Source organism: Equus przewalskii, chromosome 31 (assembly GCF_037783145.1).
Source record: "Equus przewalskii isolate Varuska chromosome 31, EquPr2, whole genome shotgun sequence".
In the NCBI taxonomy this organism is placed as follows: Eukaryota; Metazoa; Chordata; class Mammalia; order Perissodactyla; family Equidae; genus Equus; species Equus przewalskii.
In genome coordinates, this window is record NC_091861.1 from 30,071,000 (window position 1) to 30,093,283 (window position 22,284).

A 22,284-nucleotide genomic window follows, 5' to 3' on the forward strand; every position below is an offset into this window, starting at 1 on the left:
TCTTAACCCAGAGGAGCTTCTTGCAAAGGTGGGATTTTATGCGTCGCCAGGGAGATGCTGGAGTTGGTGGGCTCTCCTTGGCTTCTTCAATGACATCTTTAAGGAGCTGCCTGCCCTGCCTGCGTGGTGCCTCTGTGCCTCCATTCTGTGGCTACCGCCACCACCCCCCCGCATCGGTCCGGGACCCTGCACTCCCCAGGGCAGCCATCTCTCTGGCTAGTTCCCAGCACAGCCCTGGGGAGGGGAGGCCTTGGACCCCGACTTGGGAGGCGTGTCCCCCAGCGTTGGAGGCGTGTTCAGCCCACCCCACCCCGTGTGCCCTGGGACTTGCAGCCTCTGCTCCTTTCCCATGTGTTGGGAGAGGTGAGTTTCTCCGGCCTGGGAGGCCCTTCCTGTGAGAACGTGCCCCACCTCTGCCAAGGTCCTGGGTCCAGCCCTTTCCCACCGTGGAGAAAATAGCAAGAAAAACAGATGGGAACTGATACTTTCCGCGGCAGGGTCTGCTGGGACCTGGCCCTGGAGGAGCCCCCGGAAAGCTTTAATCCCCGGCTCCAGGCCGTCGGAAGTGGGAGGGGGGAGGGCGGGGCATCTCTCTGGCTAGAAGTTTCTTCCTCCCTCTCTCCCACCTGGGACGCGGTCAGAATCCACCTGCTCTCAGTGGGTCATCACTGCCCAGAGGGCGTCCTGGGCTAGACCCCCTGTCCTCAGGCTGGATGGCAGCACCAGAGTTCACCTCATCCACCCCAGTCTCTGCGTGGCACCCTCTTTGAATGGGTCCCGACTTTTCCGTGTTGGAGCTCCCAGGACAGGGACGCTCTCCATCTCCTGGTCGTCCGCGTCTGAATGCACAGGGTGAGCCGGTGCCCTGGAGGAGAGCTGGTCTTGGAGTCAGGAGACCTGCGCGTGTTATCACCCATCTCTGGGCCTTGAGTTCACAGCCTGTGAAATGCGGATTCCATCATGTGCTGGGCTCTGCTCACAGAGTGGTGATGGGGACCCCCTGAGATGTGAACACGGACAGGCTGGTGCACTATAGAGCAGACGGGCATGGCGGGACCCGGCCTCCCCTCCCATCTGTCGTAGCAGCCCCACTTGGTCCTGCCTGGACCTGCCTACCCTCCGCCTCATGATGGCGTGTCCCTCAGCCTCCTTCTCTCCCAACAGAACAATCTGTGCTCTTGTGGTCTTGCCCCATGGACTCATGGCTTCTCCAACCACAGGACGTGGGGACACTTGGAGACCATCAGGCACTAACCCTGAGCTGGGTATTTGCAGAGCCCTCCGGCTGTTTGCTGAGCACCTGGAGACATGGGAGGTTCTCGGGTGTGAGCGCTCCTAGGGCTTCGAGGGGCAGGAGCACAGGCTCAGTGTTCTTGGTGGGGTGTTTACAGAGCACGTCCGTGTTGTCTCATCTGGTCCTCACCCTCTGACATGGGTCCCACCGTCTCACTTTACAGAGGAAGAATCGATCCTGTAGGTCATGGGCCGGGGCCAAGATTCGGGTCTCTGACTTGCAGGGTGTACGCCAGCCTGGCTCTCCCGTGGGGGGTCCACGAGGAGGCGGCGGGCTTCAGTCACAGCCAGAGGGTGAGGACTGGGTCTAAGGAAACTGAGGGAGCATGAGCAAACCAGGCAGCCTTGCAGGCCCCCTGTGCTCTGGGGACATGAGGACCCTGTGACCACAGAGGAGGAGGCGGGGCACCACACCAGGGGATTGGGAGTCATTTGGGTTTTCAGTTTCCTCACCAGGACGATAAGGAGATTGGAAACGAGGGTGCACAGCTCCCTCCTAGTTCTGGCTTTCAGGATGGGGCGGGCGTCCCAACCCCCAAACTGCTGGGCTTTGTGGGATGGAGAGGCATCCAGGGTGACAGAACCTTCAGACCCCCACCGGGAAGGAGAAAGTGCAGGTTCTGGAGAGAAGGGTCCGAGGGAGGCTTCCCCTTCACACGGGTCTCAGGAGACATTTGCTGGCTGGGGTGAGTGCTCCATCCGTCGTCCTGGAGGCTACACTGGAAATTAACAGCCGGGCAAGGTGATGCGCTGAGCCAGCTCCTGTGCCAGGTGGGCCCCAGCCCTGGGCACTCACTCCAAGGCCGCTGTGTGGGTAGAGGATGTGCTGGCTCTGGCCGCATTGGTCTGGGGTAGTGGGGAACCCCCAGGACACTGGGCCCTCTGCCCTCTGTGTGGGTGGGGGCAGTCACCGCCCAAGGGCAGCCCTGTCATTTTTGGTGTCATCCAAATGTTTTCATCTCCTGTGTATTATGACATGAAGAAGGTTGGTAGCTCTGTCCCTTGACGTCGTCCTGTTTATTTCCTTCGAAGGATGTATCACAACCTGTTGCTGTCTGTTGATTTGTTTTCTTCCTTTTGTGGTATCTGTGTCTTCACCCCAAACGTGGGCTATGTCAGGCGAGGGTGCTTTATCTTCTTCCCAGCACGGAGAGCAATGCCTGGCGCAGAAGGCGCTCATGAGTGTTTGTTGAACGAACGCACCTGTGCACACATGCACGCACACAAGCACCTCACCCATAGAAAACGCTGAGTGAACGTCCGTTTTCTTTCTTGAGGATAATTCCCAGTTAGTGTGGGGGTGCAGAGCTGTTCCTGAGATCACCCCTCTGGAGGTAAGCTCTGTGCAGCGACTGGAGGGGGAGGCGAGGGCGGGATGGAGGGTGAGATGGGGCCGATCCAGAAGGAGGTTTCGACAGTTATGTCAGCTGGCCCAAGGGGAGGGGTGCTTGTTAATCACCTGGCTGGGTCGGTCAGTGTAGACGTGTGTTAGGGAGCACATGACAGTGCTGCCGCCTCCCCTGTGGCTTTGGGCAGATCACTTGACTGGGCTGAACCTGGTCTCCTCATCTGTCAAATGGGCACCCCTGCTGTCTGTGCTTTCCTGTCTGATGAGGGCATCATGAAGTGAGGATGAGGTGACCGGTGGGCATGTGGCAGCGCGTGTGAGCATTTTTACTTTGGTAATTTTGTTAAAATCCTAAAGGGAGTCCTTTATTTTCTGCTGTGATTTTCTATCGTTAACCAGGTTTCCCACCCCCTGCAGGAGAGACGAGCCAGCGCGGTGCGAGCTCTGGTCTACATCTTGGGTCCTGAAGACTCAGCCCTCCAGCCAAAGACACACACCTCCCCGTTCCCTGGGCCCTGGCTGCAGGGGGCCTCCTCTGAGAGACCCCCAGGGGCTGCGTGAGCCACAGAGGGTCCTCACACTCCACCCTGCTCTCCCCCAGGTACAAGACGGTGGTGACTCCCCGGAGGGCTGCCGTGGCCATCGCCAGCTGCTGGATCCTCTCCTTCGTGGTGGGCCTGACGCCTCTGTTTGGCTGGAACAACCTGGGGAAGGTGGAGCGGGACTGGGTGGCCAACGGCAGCATGGGCGAGCCCGTGATCAAGTGCGAGTTTGAGGTGGTCATCAGCATGGAGTACATGGTGTACTTCAACTTCTTCGTCTGGGTGTTGCCCCCACTGCTGCTCATGGTCCTCATCTACCTGGAAGTCTTCTACCTGATCCGCAAGCAGCTCAGCAAGAAGGTGTCGGCCTCCTCTGGCGACCCGCAGAAGTACTACGGGAAGGAGCTGAAGATCGCCAAGTCGCTGGCCCTCATCCTCTTCCTCTTCGCCCTCAGCTGGCTGCCCCTGCACATCCTCAACTGCGTCACCCTCTTCTGCCCGTCCTGCCACAAGCCCAGCATCCTCATCTATGTTGCCATCTTCCTCACGCACGGCAACTCGGCCATGAACCCCATCGTCTACGCCTTCCGCATCCAGAAGTTCCGGGTCACCTTCCTCAAGATCTGGAATGACCATTTCCGCTGCCAGCCCGCACCCCCCATCGACGAGGACCCCCCAGAAGAGAGGCCTGATGACTAGTCTCCGCCTTCTCTCCCACCTGCACATCCGGGCGTCAGCCCGGGCTTCACCTGCCTGCTGTCCCACTTGTCTCCCTGAGCCTTCCCCGGCTGGGCTGTGGGGTGTGGGTGTCCTGCCCCTCTCGGTCCTGGAGGAGGTTTTGGGGGCAGCCCATGGAGGAGGACAGTGGTGGGAGCCCCCTTCCCCCACCATCCCACGGCAGCCAGTGCTTCAGGCTGCACAGGGGCCTGTGGATGGGGGTCGTCTCGGGCTTCCCCAGCAGGTAGGGGCGTCTGCTGGTCTTAGGTGGTGTCTTAGGTGCAGCCCTGGGACCAAGCTTAAGGAAGAGAGAGGGTCCCCTCCAAATGGGGAGAAGGAAGAAGCTGCATGTGCTGGTCTTGCTTTCACTCCTGTTCTGTAGGAGAAGGTGGCCAGAGCCGCTGAGGGGTAGGAATCAGCAGCCTCAGTCTCTACCTCCCAGGACTCTGTGCTCCCAGCCAAGGTGCCTGCTCCCCTCTCCCTGGGGAGCCCAGGATTGTGCCCGGGAGAGGCAGAAAGAGCGGGTCCAGAAATCGTGTCCAGCATCAGCTTTAATCTCCGCCAGCCCTTGGACCCTGGATGGGGGCTCCGAGCCCCCTGGAGCAAGTATGGGGTGGTAGGTGTGGACCTTGAACAGCCTCCGGGAGACAGCACTGAACCCTCATTCTTGCTCTGAGTGTCCCAAGGAGGAGCCTGGCGAGTAACTACCTGTCATCTGGGCCACTGGCTCCACCAGTGATGATGGGCCCAGGCTCTCCCAGGTGCCACCCATCCCTGCTGCTTCTGGGCCAGATGAGAGGAGAGCCCCAGACGTGCCTACTCTTGGGAGCATTTTGTCTTCCTGGGAGACAGGGGAATGTGTCCTCCAGGTCCTGGGGGCCCACTCCTGGGATGAGGTGTGCCATGCTGGAAGGGGCCAGAGGAGACCACCCTCTGGAAGTGTGGGCGGGGACGTCTAGCTGGTGTTTAAATGCCCTCGGGACCCTTGGCCTTCAGCACAGTTTCCAGTGGCTTTGGGGCTCTGTTGCAGAGTCTAGGCTTCTAGGACATCTGGGGAAGGGTCCACCCTACAAACCGCAAGCCCGGTGGGGAGAGGTGGGGGGCGTGGTTCTGAGTGCGAAGCGACTCCAGCCTTATTGCAGGCCCTTCCCTCTCTCCAAGGTGGGGGTCCCCTGGCTCCCAGGAAGGGCCACCCAACTAATAAAAGACTGAACCCTCATGGAAAGCACACTGCTGGCTGCCCACCCCGTGAGGGACCAGCTCAGCAGAGAAGCACTGATGTGGGGGTGGGGAGAAGCGAGGAGGGAGGGAGGTGTTTGGAGCAAGGAGGGTCCTGGGGGGCGGGGGCGGTGTGTCTGTTCCCCTGTTCTGATCCTGGGGTAGCAAACCCTGAATGTGAAGGTAGAATCCTGAAAAATCTCACATCTGGAAAAGCCCTGGGACAGCTGGGTCCCCCTCCCACTGGCCCTTCTTCATGGTGTTGTGTGTGGAGGCCCCTCCTGGTGACACATTCAACACCCGCTCATGGTGACATGGTGCCTCCCCCATCATGATGGCACTCACTGTCACAGAGGCACCCACACAGGACACACACAACTTTATTTGAGTGCCTCCTGCCCAGTGGGCACTGTGTGCAGGGCGCTCCAGTCCCAGCACTTGCCAGGCCCCCCTGTGCCCAGGAAGCCCGGCCTGGGGCCTGCCAGGCCCACTCCTGGGTGCTGGGCTCCAGCCTCGGGGGGGACGGGGGATGGGGGGTGGGTCTGGGAGCAGAGCAATCAGGTGTCACTGTGGAAATGGGGCCTCCGTGGAGCTGGGTTCTGGGCCTGGTGGCCCGGTCCCCAGGCCTGCAGCACCTGGCAGAGAACAGCCTTCCTGAGCCCCTGGGGCTGGGCAGAGCCGGGCTGCACGTGCCCCACTGTGGAGGTGGGGGGAGCAGCCCTCTTCCCTCCCCAGGCCGCCCCGCTGAGGGCCCACACCAGGTCTGCGCTCTGGATACTTCCTCACTTGTCCAGACCCTCGAATCACCGGGGAGGGAAGGCAGGCACAGGGTCCAGGAGGAGGGAAGGCAGGCACAGGGTCCAGGAGGAAGAGGGAGCAGGCCCCACGGGAACGCCCCGGCCTGCGGTCAGTCAGAGCCAGGGCCAGACCCCCGTCCTCTGCCCATCCACCGAGTCCCCGCTTCCGGGCCCTGCAGTGTGGCCTGTGTCTGGAACACCTCCAGGACTGTGTGGTTGGCTGTGACAGCAGATTCGTCCCCAGAGCTGACTCCCACGGTCCCTCTCCCCTGGCCCCTGCTCCTGGGCCTCCCCCTCCCCTGAGCCGGAGCAGCAGGGGCTATGGGTCCAGCCGCTCACCTTTCTCCTCATCGCAGCCTCCTCCAATCGCTCTTCAGTGTGTGGCTGAGGCTAGAAGAGGTACCAAAGGTTAGGGCTGGGGCGGGGACAAAGAGGCTCCAGGATCCACGCCCTCACCCACACTGGGCTTTCCTCCTGCTTGGAAAGTCCCTCTGACCGCCTGAGCTCCATCTTGACTTGGTTTTCTCTGCTCAGCCTCATCTGGCCCAGCAGGAGGAGAGGTGGCTCTCCTGTTCGCCCATCCGTGGGACGGTCCCTAAGGAGCAGCCCTCCTCAAACGCTCACCTTTGACCTCCAGCCGGCAGTCCACGGACGCCTCGCCCAGCACATTGACGGCCTTGCAGGTGTAGACCCCGGAGTCAAAGGGGCTGGGTTTCCGGATCTCCAGGGTGCAGACGCCTTGCTCGGAGAGGGCACGGTATTTGGGATCGCCCTGGATGTCCATCTTGTTTTTCATCCAGATGATCTTGGGCTGCGGGAGTGTAGGGTGTCCAGAGGAGGGCTGGGACCGGGCTCTCGAAGGCCATCCTCAGGCTCGGGGGAGAAGCCCGGAAGATTCCTCCACCCACCGCCTGCCCGCCCGGCACAGCAGCCTGCCCCTCACCTTGGGCGATGCTCGGACACTGCAGAAGAGCTGGGTGCTGTAGCCGGGGGTGGAGGTGTGGTCAGCCAGGGGCTGGGTGAATGAGGGGGCTTCTGAGAAGTCTCGCTCAACAAACCCTTTAGGTTTGGCAGCGATGTCTGGGTTCAGGGGAGAAAACAGGGTGAATTTGAGGTGACAGGAAGAGACCTCTTAGGACTGACCTCATCCATTTTCCGAAGAATCACCCTAGCTTACACTGGGGGGGTCTCTTTTAGCTGCACAGCATTCTTCTGCAAGGATGTGTTTGTCATCCCGTTTGACAGATGGGAACATAAGTCCCTTGTGGGCGAGTGACTTAAGGGGTGGAAGGTCACACAGTGACCATGGCGCTCGGTTGAGAGTCGGGAGATCTTCGCCTCAGGAGGGTGGGAGACAATCCGCTTTATCTGGCCCCCACTCTGGAGCTCCGTGGCAGGACCCCAGGATCCTGAGATCTTTGGGAAGCCAGGGAACTTGCAGACAGAGTGTCTCAGAGAGGCAGAGCGTGGTCAAGACCACACCTGGGGGGTCCGGGAGGGGAGCAGAGAGTGGAGTGGGCAGAAAACCGGGTGGATGAGATGGTCTTGGCTGAGGGTGGAGACACTGCATTTCATTTCTGTTTGCCTTTGGAGACCTGACTGGCTTTCCTTTTTTAAACAAAAATTTCTTCCTAATTCTGTGCAGTTCAGGCTAGTGTTAAAAAGAATGTGCCTTCCGGAGCCCACACAGCCTCTGTGGGGGAGGGCGTCAGAGCGCACAGGGTGATGGGGAGAAAGGGCTTGGAATTTCACATCTGACGCAAGAGGGTCATGCGCTGTGTGGAGACAGTAAATATCCCTATCTCTGGTCCATCTCTGTGGTGTTGTATTAGGGTTGGGAGGTGTGTGCTCACAGCAAACTCCCCAGAATCTATGCACGCACATCGCCCTTCCACACGGCCTCCCTGTGACTCTGCACACGAGAGCCAGTGACCACTGCGAGGCTGGCAGCCACACAGCATCTTTGGAATGAGTTCACAGCCTCCCGAGGGGCGCTTCTCGTTCACATAGTCTGCTCTGGCGTGTTTGTTGGAATCAATCAACCGCATCCGTTTCTTCACAGTCGCTCCCTGTGAACGTGTGTGTGTGTGTGTGTGTGTGTGTGTGTGTGTGTGTGTGTGTGTGCAGCTGTGGCGTGGGCACCGTAAGAAACCCACAGGGACGGGTGCCGGGGTCAGGGCAAAGGTGGGGATGGGGAGAGAGCCCCGGGCAGACCCACCTGCCTTCTGGACATGGGCCAGCTCCTTGGTGACAGCGGCTGAGGCGCTGAGTCCACACAGGTTCTCCGAGAAGACCCGGAAGGAGTATGAGTTGCCCACGATGAGGTCAGAGACGGTGCAGGTGGTCGGGTGATAGCGCTCCAGCACCGTGAACCATTGCTGCGGGCACTGCCTGTCAGCCTCGCCTCCCTGCTCCCTGCCACCCCTTCCTACAGGGGCTCCTTCCAGGCCTCAGCCCTGGAACCATCAGCTTTGGGCCCCGGGGTCTTTGCATTGGGAGGAGGGGCCCCTGGGTACCTCAGATAACCTCTCTGGGTCCTCACAGAATTCTAGAGCCTTACACGCAGTGTGGCCCAAGGACCTGCAAACTCAGAACCACCTGGAGCTTCTTAGAAGGGTGGTGTCAGCTGCCACCATGGATCTCTGAACCACCATCTGCACGTTAGCATGATTCCCAATGACTCACACGCACACTGCATTTCCAGGAGCACTGCCCAGACCTGGAGGGGCCTCAGAGAGCCACCCTCGCAGTCTCCAGGAGGAAACAGGCTCACAGGGGAATTGATCTTGCCGAAAGCCACACAGGGAGTTGGGTCAGCACGAGGTAGACTGGAATGTGGTCCCTGGACTCTTGATGGGCTGGGCCTTCCCAGCCACCTCACCTACCCCCCACCCCCCTGCCCTGCCCTGCTCCAGCAGGCCTCACCCCTGTCTTTTTGTCTGCTTTCTGCACTGTGTAGCCCAGGAGGTCTGTGTTGCCTGTGTCCTGGGGTGGTGTCCACTCAAGGGCAGCGTTGCAGCCCCAGACGTCCAGTAGCCTGATGCTTCTGGGGGGTCCAGGTTTTTCTGAAGGACCAGAGTGGGAGGGGGGAGAGTGGGAGGGCTGGGCTTGCCACAAAGTCCCCACACCTAAGAACTGACTTCTATCAGTCTCCCCTGGCCGGACTCCATCAGTGTCAGCTCTGGGGTAGGAGGTAGGGTCCCCACCTCCCTGGCTCCGTACCAATCACCAGGATGTCAATGGCTGCCTTGGCCTCCAGGCCTTCCAGGCGCACTGTGAGCTCATAGCAGCCTGAGTCGGAGCGCTGGGCCGAGCGGATGAAGAGGATGGAGTCCTGGGCCCCAGTGCGGATGCTCACCCGCTGGCTGTCCAGGGCATGGCCGTTGTGGGTCCATGAGGCCTGAGGCTTGGGATTCCCCTGGGAGAGAGGAGCCCTCAGGGTGGGTGTAAGGAGAGCTAGCGCCCCCACACCCACTCAACTCCAGGGGCCTCTGGAGCTGTGCTCAGGGGAGCCGGCCCATCATCCCTTCCCAGGAGGGGCAGCAGAGGCTGGAGCCATGGGTGCTGCCTGGGGCCTCCTTCTCCAGGTGTCCAGCCAGCCCTGGGGCCACCTGCCCTGTCCACAGGCTGGAGACTCACGATAAAGTCGTGTGCACGACAGAGGGAGGGCGAGGCCATCTCGGCGGGTCTGGGCAGACCCCCATGGGGGTCCTGACATTTCCTGGGCTCCTCTGACACACTGCAGACGGGAGCCTGGTTACAAGTGGGTTCTAACGCCAGGCACGAGGCACACCCACCTGGAAGGGGATTTGCAGGTTGACCGCCTCTCCCACCTGGCGGATGTAGGTCTGACGAAGGTGGCGGGGGACGCGGATCTTGGGGGCCTCTGCATCAAAGCGAGAGTCTAGGCTTAGCACAGCAGTGGGGTTGCTGACTGGAGGCATCGGTGGCAGGCGCAGGGGTGGGGGACAGCTGGGGAGGCCGCTGCTGGGCAGGAGGGCTCCTGGAAGTGTCCTCGGGCTGCCTCCTTGTGGGATCTCGCTCCTGAGATACAGGGGCCCAAATCCCCTAAGGCCTGTGGGGAATGAGAGCTGGGAGGTTCCAGGAGGGCAGGGCCTCTGCGGTGTGAACGGGGAAGCATCCGGGGCACGCCCTGGGCGCCCGACCCTGCCAGGCTGGGATTTGCAGCCCGGGCATTCCTGGGCTCCAGATGGGCCCCCGCCGGCTCCCTGGCTCCCCCTGGCGGGGACGGGTGCTGCAACTGTCCACCTGCATTCTCAGGAGGGGCCGTGCCGTCTTCCTCCTAATCCAGCCGCCTGGCCTGCACCAGCCGAGGACCTTCAGGGAAGCGCCTGTGAGACCCGTTTGCCCATCGCTCTACCTCCAGGCCGTATGGGAGGACCAGGATCTTTCCCTTCTGAAGTGAGGCCAGAGTGACATACCCCCGTTTTTCTCTGTCGCCCCCCACTACCATTCAGTCTCGCAGCTGAGATGCCCTCCCTGAAATCTCACTTCAGCCGGTGCTGCGGTAGGGAGCGCCTTCCTGACCAGCCCCCACACGGGGGCAGCGCTGGAGCCGCCGGCCTTCCAGGGAAGCCCGCAGCAGCCCCTGCCACGGCCCCAGGGCTGGTGGAGTGGGGGTGGCTGAGGCTCCTCTGTGGCAAACAGGTGGCAGCAGTTGGTCGGTGGCACGCGGGGCGAAGGGGAGGAGGCAGCAAGAAGGAACACTGTGTCTCCAAGGATTAGCTGTGCAGGCACTTGGCCCTGGGAGCATCAGGCGCTGAATGCTCCAGGCGCAGCTGCAGGGGGCCAGGAATGCTTGGCAGCTCCAGGTGGCCACGGAGGGACAGCTGAACAGTCAGGACCTGGACGGGACCCCACCCTGCCCTGCCCGTGAGGAGAGCCTGGCTGGTGCCTGTCTGTTCACGGCCTCTCCCTCCTCTTCTCTCCAGGAAATCCCCTTTTCTCCCACCAGAGGCATTTCATGGAGTGGTGGGTGCAGAGTTCACCTGGCTCCTTCAATGTCGGGCCTCGGAGTAGAGGGCTGGCCCCTGGAGCCTTGGAGTCTGAGTTCCCTGGGGCTGCTGGGAAAGGTCCAGGACCCTCCCCCCAAGGAGATTTCCTGCCCCTCCAGGCCAGAGTCCACGTGTCATACTGTGCTGCCAGGTGGGGCCGTATCTCACTCAGACTCCAGGGGCAGGAGCACCCTCCGGTTCTGGAAACCACCAGGGAAGACTCTCTGCCCCTGGTGGGATGTGAATGGTCCCGTGTGGGAGTCAGGTTCTGAGACTGCTCACAATAGGCTCAGGACCTGGAGGGAGTCCCTGGGCCCCTTGGGACCTGCCTGGCTCGGGTGGACCGGCCATGCTGGTCTGTGGTTCTAAGCTCCTTAGCCCCAGGGTTCCCACATCTTCCAGGCCTTGGAGTTGAGACACATTTCCTCGAACCCAAACTTGACCCCTCCTGTGGCCAAGGAATCCCTTCTTTCTGGAGGCCTTGTCCAGAAATGTGGGGTCCCCCTCTGGGGGATGGTGTAGGGGGGACAAGAAGGAAGGTGGAGAATACCTCAGGCCACCTGTTGGCCTGTGTCTTTCTTCACCCTGGGGCCCTGAGTTGTCCCCAGAGACCTCGGATCAGACCAAATGAGTCACTGCCATTAACAGCCTGAAACTTGATCGCCCCTGGGAGGGGAACAAGGTTTGGCTTTAGGCTAATGTACCCCACAAATAGAAATCCTAGCAAGGGGACAGCAGCTGGCCCAGGTCCCCAGCACGGCACTGCCTTCTGGGGATGGAGAAATCTTCACGGCCTTTTGCAGGCCTCAACTTCCCCTACTAGGGACGTGTGGAGGCAAACACAGACTTCTCTGCTCCAAACTGTGGGGAGAGTCTGGACCCCAGGCCATGTGCGATAAGCAGAGACTGAACTTCCGTGGTGGCTGGAGGGACGGAGCTCAGGTGGAAAGGAGAACGGAATGACTCTTAGCACTGGGACCCTGAGGCAGGTGGCCTGGGGGGCTTGCTCTGTCATTCCTGGGGGTCAGGAAGCCCTTTCCCCACTGCTTGGGGCTGGGCCACTCAGGGAAAGGCCTCTTTGACCTCCAGAGGACCCTTGCTGCTGAGGAGCCTTTCTTAAGGCAAAATGGTGACAGCACGTGGCTTGTGCCTGTGAGGGTGGGATGGGGGAAGTGACTCCCTGCTCCCTCTGCCCGTTGGCCTCAGTTTCTCCACCCATCAGATAAGGTGCGTGGGGAGGGCTGGGGAGCAGGAGAAGAAAGTGTGGGCTTTACCAATGCTCTTTTGGATGTGGACAGGTTGGTCCAGTACGGCCGGCGGGCCGGCACCTGCAGAGCTCACGGCAGCCACGCGCAGGAAGAACTTGTCTCCCAGGGCCAGGTTCCGCAGGGTCTGCTGGGTCACCATCATGGGCCGGGCATTCACGGGCACCCACTCCGAGGCTGGGGGAAATGGAGGGAATGCAAGGCCCTGGCTCTGTGGCTGTGGGCACACTTCTCTGTGGGCCTCCCTTCTCGCTGGTGATCTGGGGAAGCTGACCTCCCTCTCCGGGCCTTATCTCCTCCCCTTGCTCCTCTTCCTTGACTTCTCATTTTCAGATGGCATTAAAGACACCCAACATTAGAGCCCTTTAGAGGTGGCCAGAGAGGGCTTGCTGAAGCCCAGAGCCAAGTCACTCAGCAAGGTTAGCGGCAGAAGCAAAGGCTAGGCTGAACTTGGCTGCCATGGAGGTAGACAGTAGGACAGTGGCTACAGGAACTGGGCCAGAGCCCCTGTCCCCTGTTTCTCCTCACTGTCCTCAATCTAACTGCCCCCCAGCTTCTCTGATCTCCACCCCCGGCTTGCCCTCCCCACACAGTGTCCCTGAGACTTGGCATCCCCTTCACTTCTCAGGGGAGCCGTGCCCTGGCATCCCCTCCCCTCTCTCTCTGTTGCTCAGAGGCTTCCTGCAGTGGAGGACAAGGGACTCCCGAGGGCACCTGGGCATCCCCCTGCCTTCAGAGGTGACTGGTGGAGCCAGAAGCAGTGGGCGAGCAGGTTGAGGGGACTGCTTGCACTCCCCGCTTCTGTGTCTCCCCAGACCGACCCACTGCAGGGTCTGGGGGCTGGTCCCTGCTGCCCCCAAGCCCACCTCCCCCAGGTGCGTGCAGGGCTGAGGCCCTGGCTCACCTCCCTCTCTGCAGAGCTCCAGCACGTAGCCCTGCAGCCCCAGCCGCCCCAGCCGCTCGGGGGGCTCCCAGCTCACAGTCACAGCGCTGTCACTCACATCTTCCACGGCCAGCAGCAGCGGGGCACTGGGGAGATCTGAGGGAGAAGCGGGCAGGTGAGACCTCCCCTCCCACCCCTGCCGGCCACGCCCGCCGCCCTCCTCCACCTGCCCCACCTCTCATCACCTTCACTTGCAGGTGCGGGTTTAGTGGCTGCGGGGGCCTGAGGGGCAGGCTCCTGTGGCACGGGAGTCTGCTCTTCCCAGGCCGACTCCGATGCTGCTGCCTCTCCCGAGGGCTCTGTGGTGGGCAGCTTGGCAGACTCAGAAGTGGTCTCCTCCGGCCCACCTGTGGGGACCTCCGAGGTGGCTCTTTCTGTCATTGCTAGACTGGCTCCGGGGTCAAGCCACTGTGTGCAGGGGTCAGCAGTGGAGGGTCGGGGCCTCCAGGGTGCCTGGGAGACGTGGGTCCAGGCTTATATAGTCAGGGGCCGCCCCACCCCCAGCCAAACGATTCCCAGCTGTGGGGTCAGATGGGGGGGGGGCGGAACTGGGGGGCGGGGAGGCGCCTCTGCCAGGAATAGCTCTGGGGAGGACCCGAAAGGGTCCTTTGAGGAGCGTACTGCCTCACCCATCACCCCGATCGGGTCTCAGCAGCTGGGGTGCTGGTGCCCCGGTGAGAGGAGGGCACAGATGGGCTAGATGGACGGTGCTGGGAGCCGAGCCAGGGGTGAGAGCAACGGGAACGAGAGCTTCCACGCAGAGAATGAACCCAGCTCAGGCTCTGCGTGTTTGGCCACCTGTGCCCAGGGCTGCTCAGCCTGGTGCTGGGGCCCAGTCTGCCTGAAATAGCCTCCCTGGGGAGCACCCCAGCTCCGCCCCGGGTCACACACTCCTTGGTCTTCACCTTCCTGGGGGCTGTCGCTCGTGCTGTGTAAGGTTGAGGGCCCCAGAGAGGGAGGGAGATGGGATGTCCAGGTGGGGCTGAGGAGGGTCTTCCATCAGTGGGACCCCAGGAAGGGAGTCTAAGGCCCCTGGTCACTACCTCTGTTGGGGAGGCGAGGACCCGGCCCATAATCCCTGCTCTGGGCCTCAGTTTCCCATCCATTGCGGAGAGCACCGTGCCAGTCCCCTCACTCTTGGTGTGGGATAGTCACCAGGCAGATCTGGAGGAGGCCCTGGAAGAGGACTCTGAAGCTTCTAGACTCTTGGAAGCAGAGGACGGGCATGGGCAGTGGCAGCAATGAGGCAGGTGCAGCCGAATTTCTAGTCATTGATTCATTCATCCAATGAAACATTAAGATTAATAATTTAATGAGCCTGAAAATACCATGTGTCGGGGAGGAGGGGAAGCAACAAGAGCTCGCATTGCTGGTGCGGGTGTCGATGGGAGAAACTCCTCTGGAAGAAGAGAGACGGTATCCAGTAAAGTTGAAAACGTGTGTCTGCCATGACCCAGCAGTTACACCCCAGACACCCTCGCAGGGTCCCCAGGACACGCGGTGAAAACCTGCACCTCAGGGTCGTTTCGAACAGCCCAAATCTGGGGAAGTCAGCTGTCCCTCAGCGGTGGAACGGGTAAATCCCTGGAGGGCATGTGAACCTGTAAAGCAAGAAATGTGGTGAGCCATCCACATCCGATTCAGACACGGCCGCACCAGCTCGCTTCTCCATGGCGTCTCAAGGTGCTGAGAGCACAAGGGAAGCAGAGCGGGTTGGGGTGGTGTTGCCTCTGGGTGGAGGGGCAGGGATGTGTGTCACTGTGGCTTTCAGGGGCACTAACAAGGTCGCCTTTCCTGTCCTGGGTGGTGGTCACTATACAGTAATTCTTTAAATTAAATACATTTTATGCGCTCTTAACCATGCATGATATAACCCACAATTTAAAAATAAATACACATGTAATTTATTTAGGGCCCTCACCCACAAGCACGCTCTCCCCTGTTCCCCGGGCCGGGGGCACAGGAGTGTGGCTGCCTGTCTCCCCTGGCTGTCCTCGTTGGGCAGTGGCTGTGGAGGGCCTGGGAAGCCTCCTGCTCCTGCCTGCCTGGGCGCCCCTGCCCTCTGCCAGGTGACTCAGTGTCCTGCCGGGCAGGGGCGGGCCCTGGAGACCCGATCCCCATCCCTGGCCTCTGAGTCTGCAGCTATAAGTGACAGTGACTAACTCTGCAGGACCCTGAGTCAGCCCTGCAGAGCCTGTCCCAGGCTGGGGGAAGGGTGGCCCGGGGGCAGGGAGCAGGGGGCTGGCTGCCCTGGAGGGTTCACAGCCCCTGGGCTTCAGAGAGCCTCCTGTGTGGGGTGGGCGCTGGTCTGGGATTAGGGAATGCTTGGCCCCTCTGGCCAGCGGTGAAATGCCAGGTACCCCCGAGGCCCTGGCCAAGTTCTCACTCTCTCTGCCTCTCGCAGGGCTGTGACCTTGAGATGGGTTGCATCTGCCCAGCTCCAGCTGGTTCAGATTTCAGGGCCAACAGGTGCTTCCTTCCCTTTACCTCAAACCGGTGTCGCAAACCACTGGGCCAAGTCACAGAGCATCCAAACATCAGCCACCCACAGATACGTTCTCCTTGGTTTTGGAGTGCGCATCTGGACTCTCTGGATCCAAGGCACGTCGGGGCCCAGGGAATTCACAGGAACCCGGTGAGAGCATCTTCACCTCATAAAGTCTGGAAGGCTGGCTGGTCTGAGTCTAACACGTCCGTTCCCGTCCAGTCCTTTCTGCCCCCAACCTCGCGTCCCAGGCCAGCCTGAGCAGAGGAGCTGACCTCTGTGTGGGGCGAGGGCTGAGTGTCCTGAGAGGGGAGAGATGAGCAGGACAGAGGGCTGAGCAGCAGCCCTAGGACATCTGACAGATCTTAGCCCAGCAACGGGAAGGGCTCCTCCCAGGTCCTGAGCCCTGAGTGTCAGGGGAGGCTAAAGGGCCTCTCTCACCTGCCCTGCAAGCTCCAGGTGCACAAGGTGACAGTGGTGTCTCCTTCTGGCCCTGAGAGGCCAGGACCGGGGTCTGGCCCTGTGTTGGCTCCCTACACCTCCTGGGGGTCAGTGGAGATGAAAAGCAGGGGTTAAAGGGCTTCCTTCTTAGTGCCTGCCAGCCTTTGGGAAACAGAAAAGACTTCTCTCAACAAGGACCTGCGTCAAGAGGCCTGGATGACATTGACCTTAGTATCTGGAAGGGCTTCGGCCCTCTTGGGTTGAGTCCACGGCAGATGGATCTGAAGATGCTGGCCTCCTTTTGGGACTCCCCGGGGCCCAGCAGAGGCCAGGGTGGCCTCAGCTTCTGCAAGCTCAGGGCCCCTAAGCCTGAGAAAGGAATCCCGAAGAGATGGGGGAGGGGAGCCCAGCGGGTGTGGTGGGGCTGATACGGGCTCAACACAAGGTTGACATAAGGGAAGCCATGTTGTAGAAAAGAAACTGTATTGTAACTTTGAACGACCTCTGACTAACCCAGCTGGATTTGCACCCCCCAGGAGATCCACCTGCTCTGTAGATTTCATGACCCCTGCTTGTGCATGTACCTCCCAGCTGTGATAAGACGGTAACTTTGTTCTTTTGAGTTCCTTAGGAGTGTGGTGACCCCTGAATGGAGGGTCCATGCTGACAGCCGTCATCAATGAAAACTGAAAGACATGGTGTGGTGACTCTCAGTCTGTAACACGAGAGGGTCAACATTCCTACCCTCCCCTACAGCCCACTGGCCTATATAACTGCTTCGAGATTCTGTGCCCCCCTGAAGATGGTTCTTTTGGACGTGAGTCTGCCATCTGCCCTCCTGCTAGCGAGCTGTAATAAAATGTCCTGTCTCTGCCACCATCTTGCCTCTTGACAACTGGCTTTTGTCTCGTGGTGAGCATACCGTGCCCTTTGTGTGGTGATAGAAATATGGCGACTGTGAAGGGGCAATAAGTCCTGCTTGTGGCCAGCCGACCTCGGATGGGCAACCTGTCAGGTAAGACCCTCGCGGCTGCCGAGGCTCCATTTGTCCTGGGAACCTGCCCTTCCTGCTCTCCCGTGCGGACGCCGGCTGCCTACTAACACTCCCTACGGTGGAAAGAGAACCGGCTACTTCTGGTGGGTCCACGGGCTCACATCTGGAGTAGGGTAAGTCGAGAACACCACTGAGAACTTTCCTTCCCCCCATCTGGGGTACCCTCTTTGAGAGGGGGAACAATCTGGTTCCCTGCTGGAGTGGGAAGAGGAATAGGACTTCATCTGAAACCTAGGAACAGGTTCACTGGCGTCTGTGTAGCTCCAGGATCAAGTGTCTTTGGGTGAGTGACCTCGTTGAAATGCTCCTGCGCCTTAAATTGTCTAGTATCTCATCAGGACAGTGGGTTAGAGGCCCCACTGTGAGATGTGGCTGCTGGTTAAAGTCCCAAGGCCAGGATTGTGGGAGAAAATATAAAGGGGTTACAGCCACTGGGGCACTCAAAGGATCGGGTTAGAGCCTCAAGCTCCAGGATGGGGTCCCTGAGTAGCCTGGGTTAGAATCCTAGCAGTATTGGACTTTGGTTCATGTTTGTCTATGTCTGACTGTCCTGTTTGTTAAAATTGGCTGTTTGGGGACTGAGTTTCTCAGTGATTGTAACAAACTCTCTCCAGAAATTACCTTGTTGGTTGCTGCCAACTTGGGAAAAGTGCCCTAAAATGGGGACAACTGTAAACAGCTGGCAGGATAATATGGGATAATTTAAAACTACAGTGGCCATTTTGGGCTCTTTTTGAGCCTCCAAACCAAGGAACAAGGAAAAAATCTTTGCTCTTTAAAGAGTCAAGGGCTCCACCTTTCCATCGAAAGTTTCCAGGAGCTGTAAATGTTTGCAGACAACAGCAGATTTTAACAAGCTTGTTCTGTGGCCTGAGGGCTCGGCTTGATAACAGTCAGGTTGGGGGAAGGGGTCCCAAAATACGGTCGGACAAAATAAGGTTGCACCCCATTTTGCGGTAGGAGATAGTCAGACAGAAATGCAGGTTGCGCTCCTGCTTGTGGCTGAGAGTCCTACGGAACTGCCCCCAGCCTCAGGGGAATTACGTTGGCCATTAGAGGAAAGCCTGGGCTGGGCCTTCATTGTAAGACTCTTGATTCCAGGGATGCTTGGAATTTTCACAATCTGATTCTAGCTGCAGCATAAATATACTTTTGAGCAGTGATGTCCAAATTCTGAAACAATGGGAAACACTAATTAGATCCCCACCTGTAGCCCCTCAGGCTGCTTTCTCCCGAATTGGACGACTCTTAGCTACAAGTAAGCAGTATGAGCTACTGAGTCCTCATTGTATTTTACCCTTATCCTCCAAGAGACAGCCACTATTTTTCCTTGTCTCTGTTTTTTTTGTGTGTGTCATTTGTCATAAAAAGGAAAAACCATAGAGCAGGATGCAGGCCCTCCACGAGCCTGTTGTCTGGGCGGCTGCAGCAGACTTTGCTGCAGGGGTGGCCTATGGAGTACGTGCATAAGGGGGAAGATGTTGCTAAGGGCATCTTGGAAGCCGAAAGGGCTGTGATATTGGTGGGTGCGGGTCGAGGAGTTAAGAGCCAGTAGGGCACTCGCCACCTCAGGGAGTTTCCTGTGAAAGGATGCCTTGGTCACAGAACAGGGTAGATGACACAGGTCCCCCGCCAACTTCAAAAAAATTGTCCATGCAATGACGAGGTACTCTGTAAAGCATACACAATCCCCAACCATGTGGCACCTCCTTCCTAGGTATTATTCTGGCTCTGAAAGACCCAAAGCATAGCTAAAACTGTTAACGTGTATATAAGATGAGGGCTTTTTTCTTTTTGTCTAGTGCTATGTCCTGAGAGCTTGGCTTGGTGAGCTCTCCGGTCACAAGGTGTCCCAGTCCATCGGGGGCCTTTGTCGTCTCAACCTTTGTTGCCTGTCAGTGCACTACCACCTGTGCAGCAGAAGCCTTTGCTTTCTTGGACTATTTTTGGGAGTGAAGTTTCTAGATCTTGTGAGGGCTGCTTCTTTTGCACTCTCTTGTGAAGATGCCGCTTGCATCCACAGTAAAGCCATAAATGCTTGTAGGTATTGGAACGTTATAAAAAGCTGATGAGGGAAATGTGCCCCAGAAACTCCAACTTGGAGAAACTTGAGGGCTTTCTCTGTGCCTTTATGATGTAGTTGGACAGGTAGATCAACCTATAATGTCATTTGAGTTATAATCCAGTTTCTGAGAAATTAAGAACAATCATCCTTTAAAAAAATCCTTCCGAGACTGGAAATGCAGCTCTGGAGGCAGCTCAGGTTCCACCCATTTCTTTTACCTCAAAGAGCTTGCAAATCCTCTGGGGAATATCTAGCCCATTACCAGTTCCCAGGACTGAAGGAAAAGAAAGGGAAAATCAAGGAAAACAGCCAGATTAGTGCCCTTGTGAAAAATCTAGCATCTTGAGTGTCTTTTCCACAAATATTAGTGAAAAGGCTTAATAGAAAATTTGGATTCATAACTAGGGAGGCTTGCACCTGATTCATGGCAGTAATTTTGAAATGACTGTGCAGTCTCTGTGTGTGTGTGTCTAGATGTATGCTGTATGTGTGTGTATTTTACCTCGTGATGGTATTATTTCTAAACAGCTCTATTCAATTGGCTAAAAGTAAGCACTTACATAAATTCTAAATGTAAGAGAAACCAACCCAAATGTCATTCAAGTTAACATGATAAAATTAATCTTTGGTAACTGGAAGCTTATTTAACATTGGTGGTTTGATTAAGATGGACATGTCCTTCGAGTTGTCAGCATTGGATGTGATGCAGACGTGCCGCCTTTATTCTATGTTTATCGGTCAAATAAGCTGATCTTGTCTCTACCACAAAACTGGTCAGCAAAGATAATGACTTAAAATGATGGCTAATTTTGTCTAACGTCTCGTGAAGTTTTGTAGGCAATCTAAGTAATTATTGGAAACAAGCAAACTGAATAAATGTAAAAAGGGTAAAAGTTTTTTGGAAACCTTTTAACAATGATTGTGTGTTATGATGTATGTGCTTAAAAGAACTTAAGATGGTGGCTAACTGCTCTCGTGTCATGTGAAGCTTTGTGAGTAATCCAAATATGACTGTTACGAACAAATGGTCTAGATGTGAGATAAGAGTTTATAGGTCAACTTTTAGCAATAATTATAGTTTGTGACATGAGTACTTAAAATAGCTTCCAAAATCTCTTTGGTAACTTGAAACTTTGAAGTTTTGATAGGTTAAACTGAATGATAAAAATTCATTGAATATCTAGATCATTTCCAAATATGATAGAATATTAGACATTAATTATTAAATCTGGTTTATTTCCTTTTGGCTTCTTATTACAGAGAAACTAAAATATGTTTGGGTCTGTCAGTAAACATGTCTTGCATTTTATTAAAGGTTTTTCTGAGGTGGCATGTTTCTAGAAATTATTAAAAGTGTTTATGCATTTGCCAAGCCACAGAATGTTAATATAAAAGTTCATAATTGCTTTTTAATTTTTACTAGGGTCTGTAAGGTTTAAAAATTCTAATTGATATATGTAATTAAAGCTACTAAACATTAATGAGGAAAACATCTTTGTGTTCAAGGAAAGTAAGATATACATTTTCATTAGAGAAGGCATAACAAATATTTTTTGTTTACTTGTTTTTTTAAATTCGAATCCTGAATGAAGTCTTTCTTTTGACCTGGAAGAAGGAAAAGATATTTTTTTCTCTTTGAGAGTTTTCAGAGGGCCCCTGGGACTTCTCAAAGAAATTTGTTCTCTCTTCCTATAAGGAGGAAGATACTAAACTAATTAGACTTATTTGATATGTTAAATTACATGGGAAGCATTGCCAAATAAGTGACGATAAACCTTCTTAGGTGGTATTATATGGATAAATGTTATTGATGTAAATAAAAATTATATAACATTCCTGAAATTCTGATCTCTCCTGGATGTCAGCCATAATTCTAGTTATTACCTTGAAGTGTTGTATGTCACAAAAATAGCCAGGTTTCTTTGTCAATTGCCATTGTTGGGTCTTGTTCACAGATAGTTATTGTTTTACTCTGATGCTTTTGCAAAATATGATTCATCTTCAAAGAAATTCATGGAAAAGACTCTGACACTCTAGAATACAGGCTTCTAATAAACTTTCAGATCATAAAACTAAACTGGGTAAGAAATTGCAGAACTCTACCAGAGAAACTGATGACCTCATGAGAATACTAACAGAAGATTAAGATCAAGAATCGATTACACAGGACTGAATGACCTGATGAAGACATTTATAATTTTTATGATTTTTTGTTTGAAATATTGCTTATTTTTTTTGTAGTTTTGTTTTTTCTGATTTAAGGAAATCTTTTTCTCTTTTTCTTAAACTATGACATAGCAATTTGGTAAAATCACACCTTTGTAAGCAGAATTTAAACATTTATTTTTTCTCCCTACCTGATCCTTCCAGAATTTGGAAACTCTTAGTGAGTTGGTATTGTTTTCATGGCAATATAGTTATTTGCGTAAGTTCAATAAGAATCTGTTCTCCTTATAACAGGACACAATTGGAAATATTGGTTATATTACCAAAGCTTTGACCGGAATGTCATATTTGAGAGACATGTACAGACTCAGACACAACAAGATAGCTTTTGAGAAATAAAGGTTGACTTTCTAGAATAAAGCCACTTAGAAATATTGGGCTGCTACCTTGTTTACAGGGTTCCCAGCAACCCGGATAAGTAAGGAAGGTTGCTTATCTGGCACATGCCTGGAACCTCGAAATATTTTGGGGAACCTCAAGAGAAGAGAGGAATTCACCCAAATCTAGGATATTCCAAGTGAAACCTGATGATAAATCCTTAGCTTGGCTTTTTTGGCTTCAAGAGGCCTTTAAAGTTTAATCTGAGATTCCTTATACAAAGTTCCAGCAAAGCAGATTTAAAAAGCCTGTATGCTCAATGGCTATTCTTGCTATATCTCTGTAAATAATTGAATTAAGTTTTATTGAAACTAGACTTATTTTGCAAACCAATGAGTCTTAATTGGCTATCTTTGGTAAAGATCAAGGTGATTTTAGAGAGAAAAATTATGTTTCAGTAGAAACTATGGTACACATTCATGGATATTAGATTCTAGTTTTGTTAATTGTCTTTGAGGTTTTTGTCTTATATCTGTTAACCGGACTGGATCCTGAAT

The 22,284-nt window shown here is 55.7% G+C and overlaps 2 protein-coding genes across 5 annotated transcripts in view; one reads left to right on the forward strand and one right to left on the reverse strand.

Annotated features, from left to right (window-relative positions):
• ADORA1 (adenosine A1 receptor) overlaps positions 1-7,725 on the forward strand; it is a 33,171-nt gene extending 25,446 nt beyond the window's left edge. For all 3 annotated transcript variants that reach the window (XM_008526501.2, XM_008526500.2, XM_070602293.1), the window contains exon 3: positions 3,243-7,725. In XM_008526501.2, the coding sequence (XP_008524723.1) occupies positions 3,243-3,882 (640 nt within the window). In that variant the 3' untranslated portion in view covers positions 3,883-7,725. The remainder of the gene's footprint in view (positions 1-3,242) is intronic.
• On the reverse strand, positions 5,481-15,202 carry MYBPH (myosin binding protein H). 2 transcript variants are annotated; one of them, XM_008526499.2, is made up of 12 exons: positions 15,060-15,202; positions 13,324-14,739; positions 13,100-13,234; positions 12,205-12,372; positions 9,713-9,801; positions 9,138-9,333; positions 8,841-8,980; positions 8,134-8,293; positions 6,859-6,995; positions 6,540-6,726; positions 6,255-6,305; positions 5,481-5,753 (listed from the first exon to the last, which is right to left on the reverse strand). In XM_008526499.2, the coding sequence occupies exons 2-11, from the start codon at positions 13,517-13,519 to the stop codon at positions 6,289-6,291; spliced, it is 1,425 nt and encodes a 474-aa protein (XP_008524721.1). In that variant the 5' UTR covers positions 13,520-14,739; positions 15,060-15,202; the 3' UTR covers positions 5,481-5,753; positions 6,255-6,288. The 2 variants fall into 2 exon arrangements, with proteins under 2 accessions (XP_008524721.1, XP_070458363.1); XM_070602262.1 differs by lacking the exons at positions 5,481-5,753; positions 6,255-6,305 and having other exon boundaries at positions 6,511-6,726.
• Positions 15,203-22,284: the final 7,082 nt, after the last annotated feature.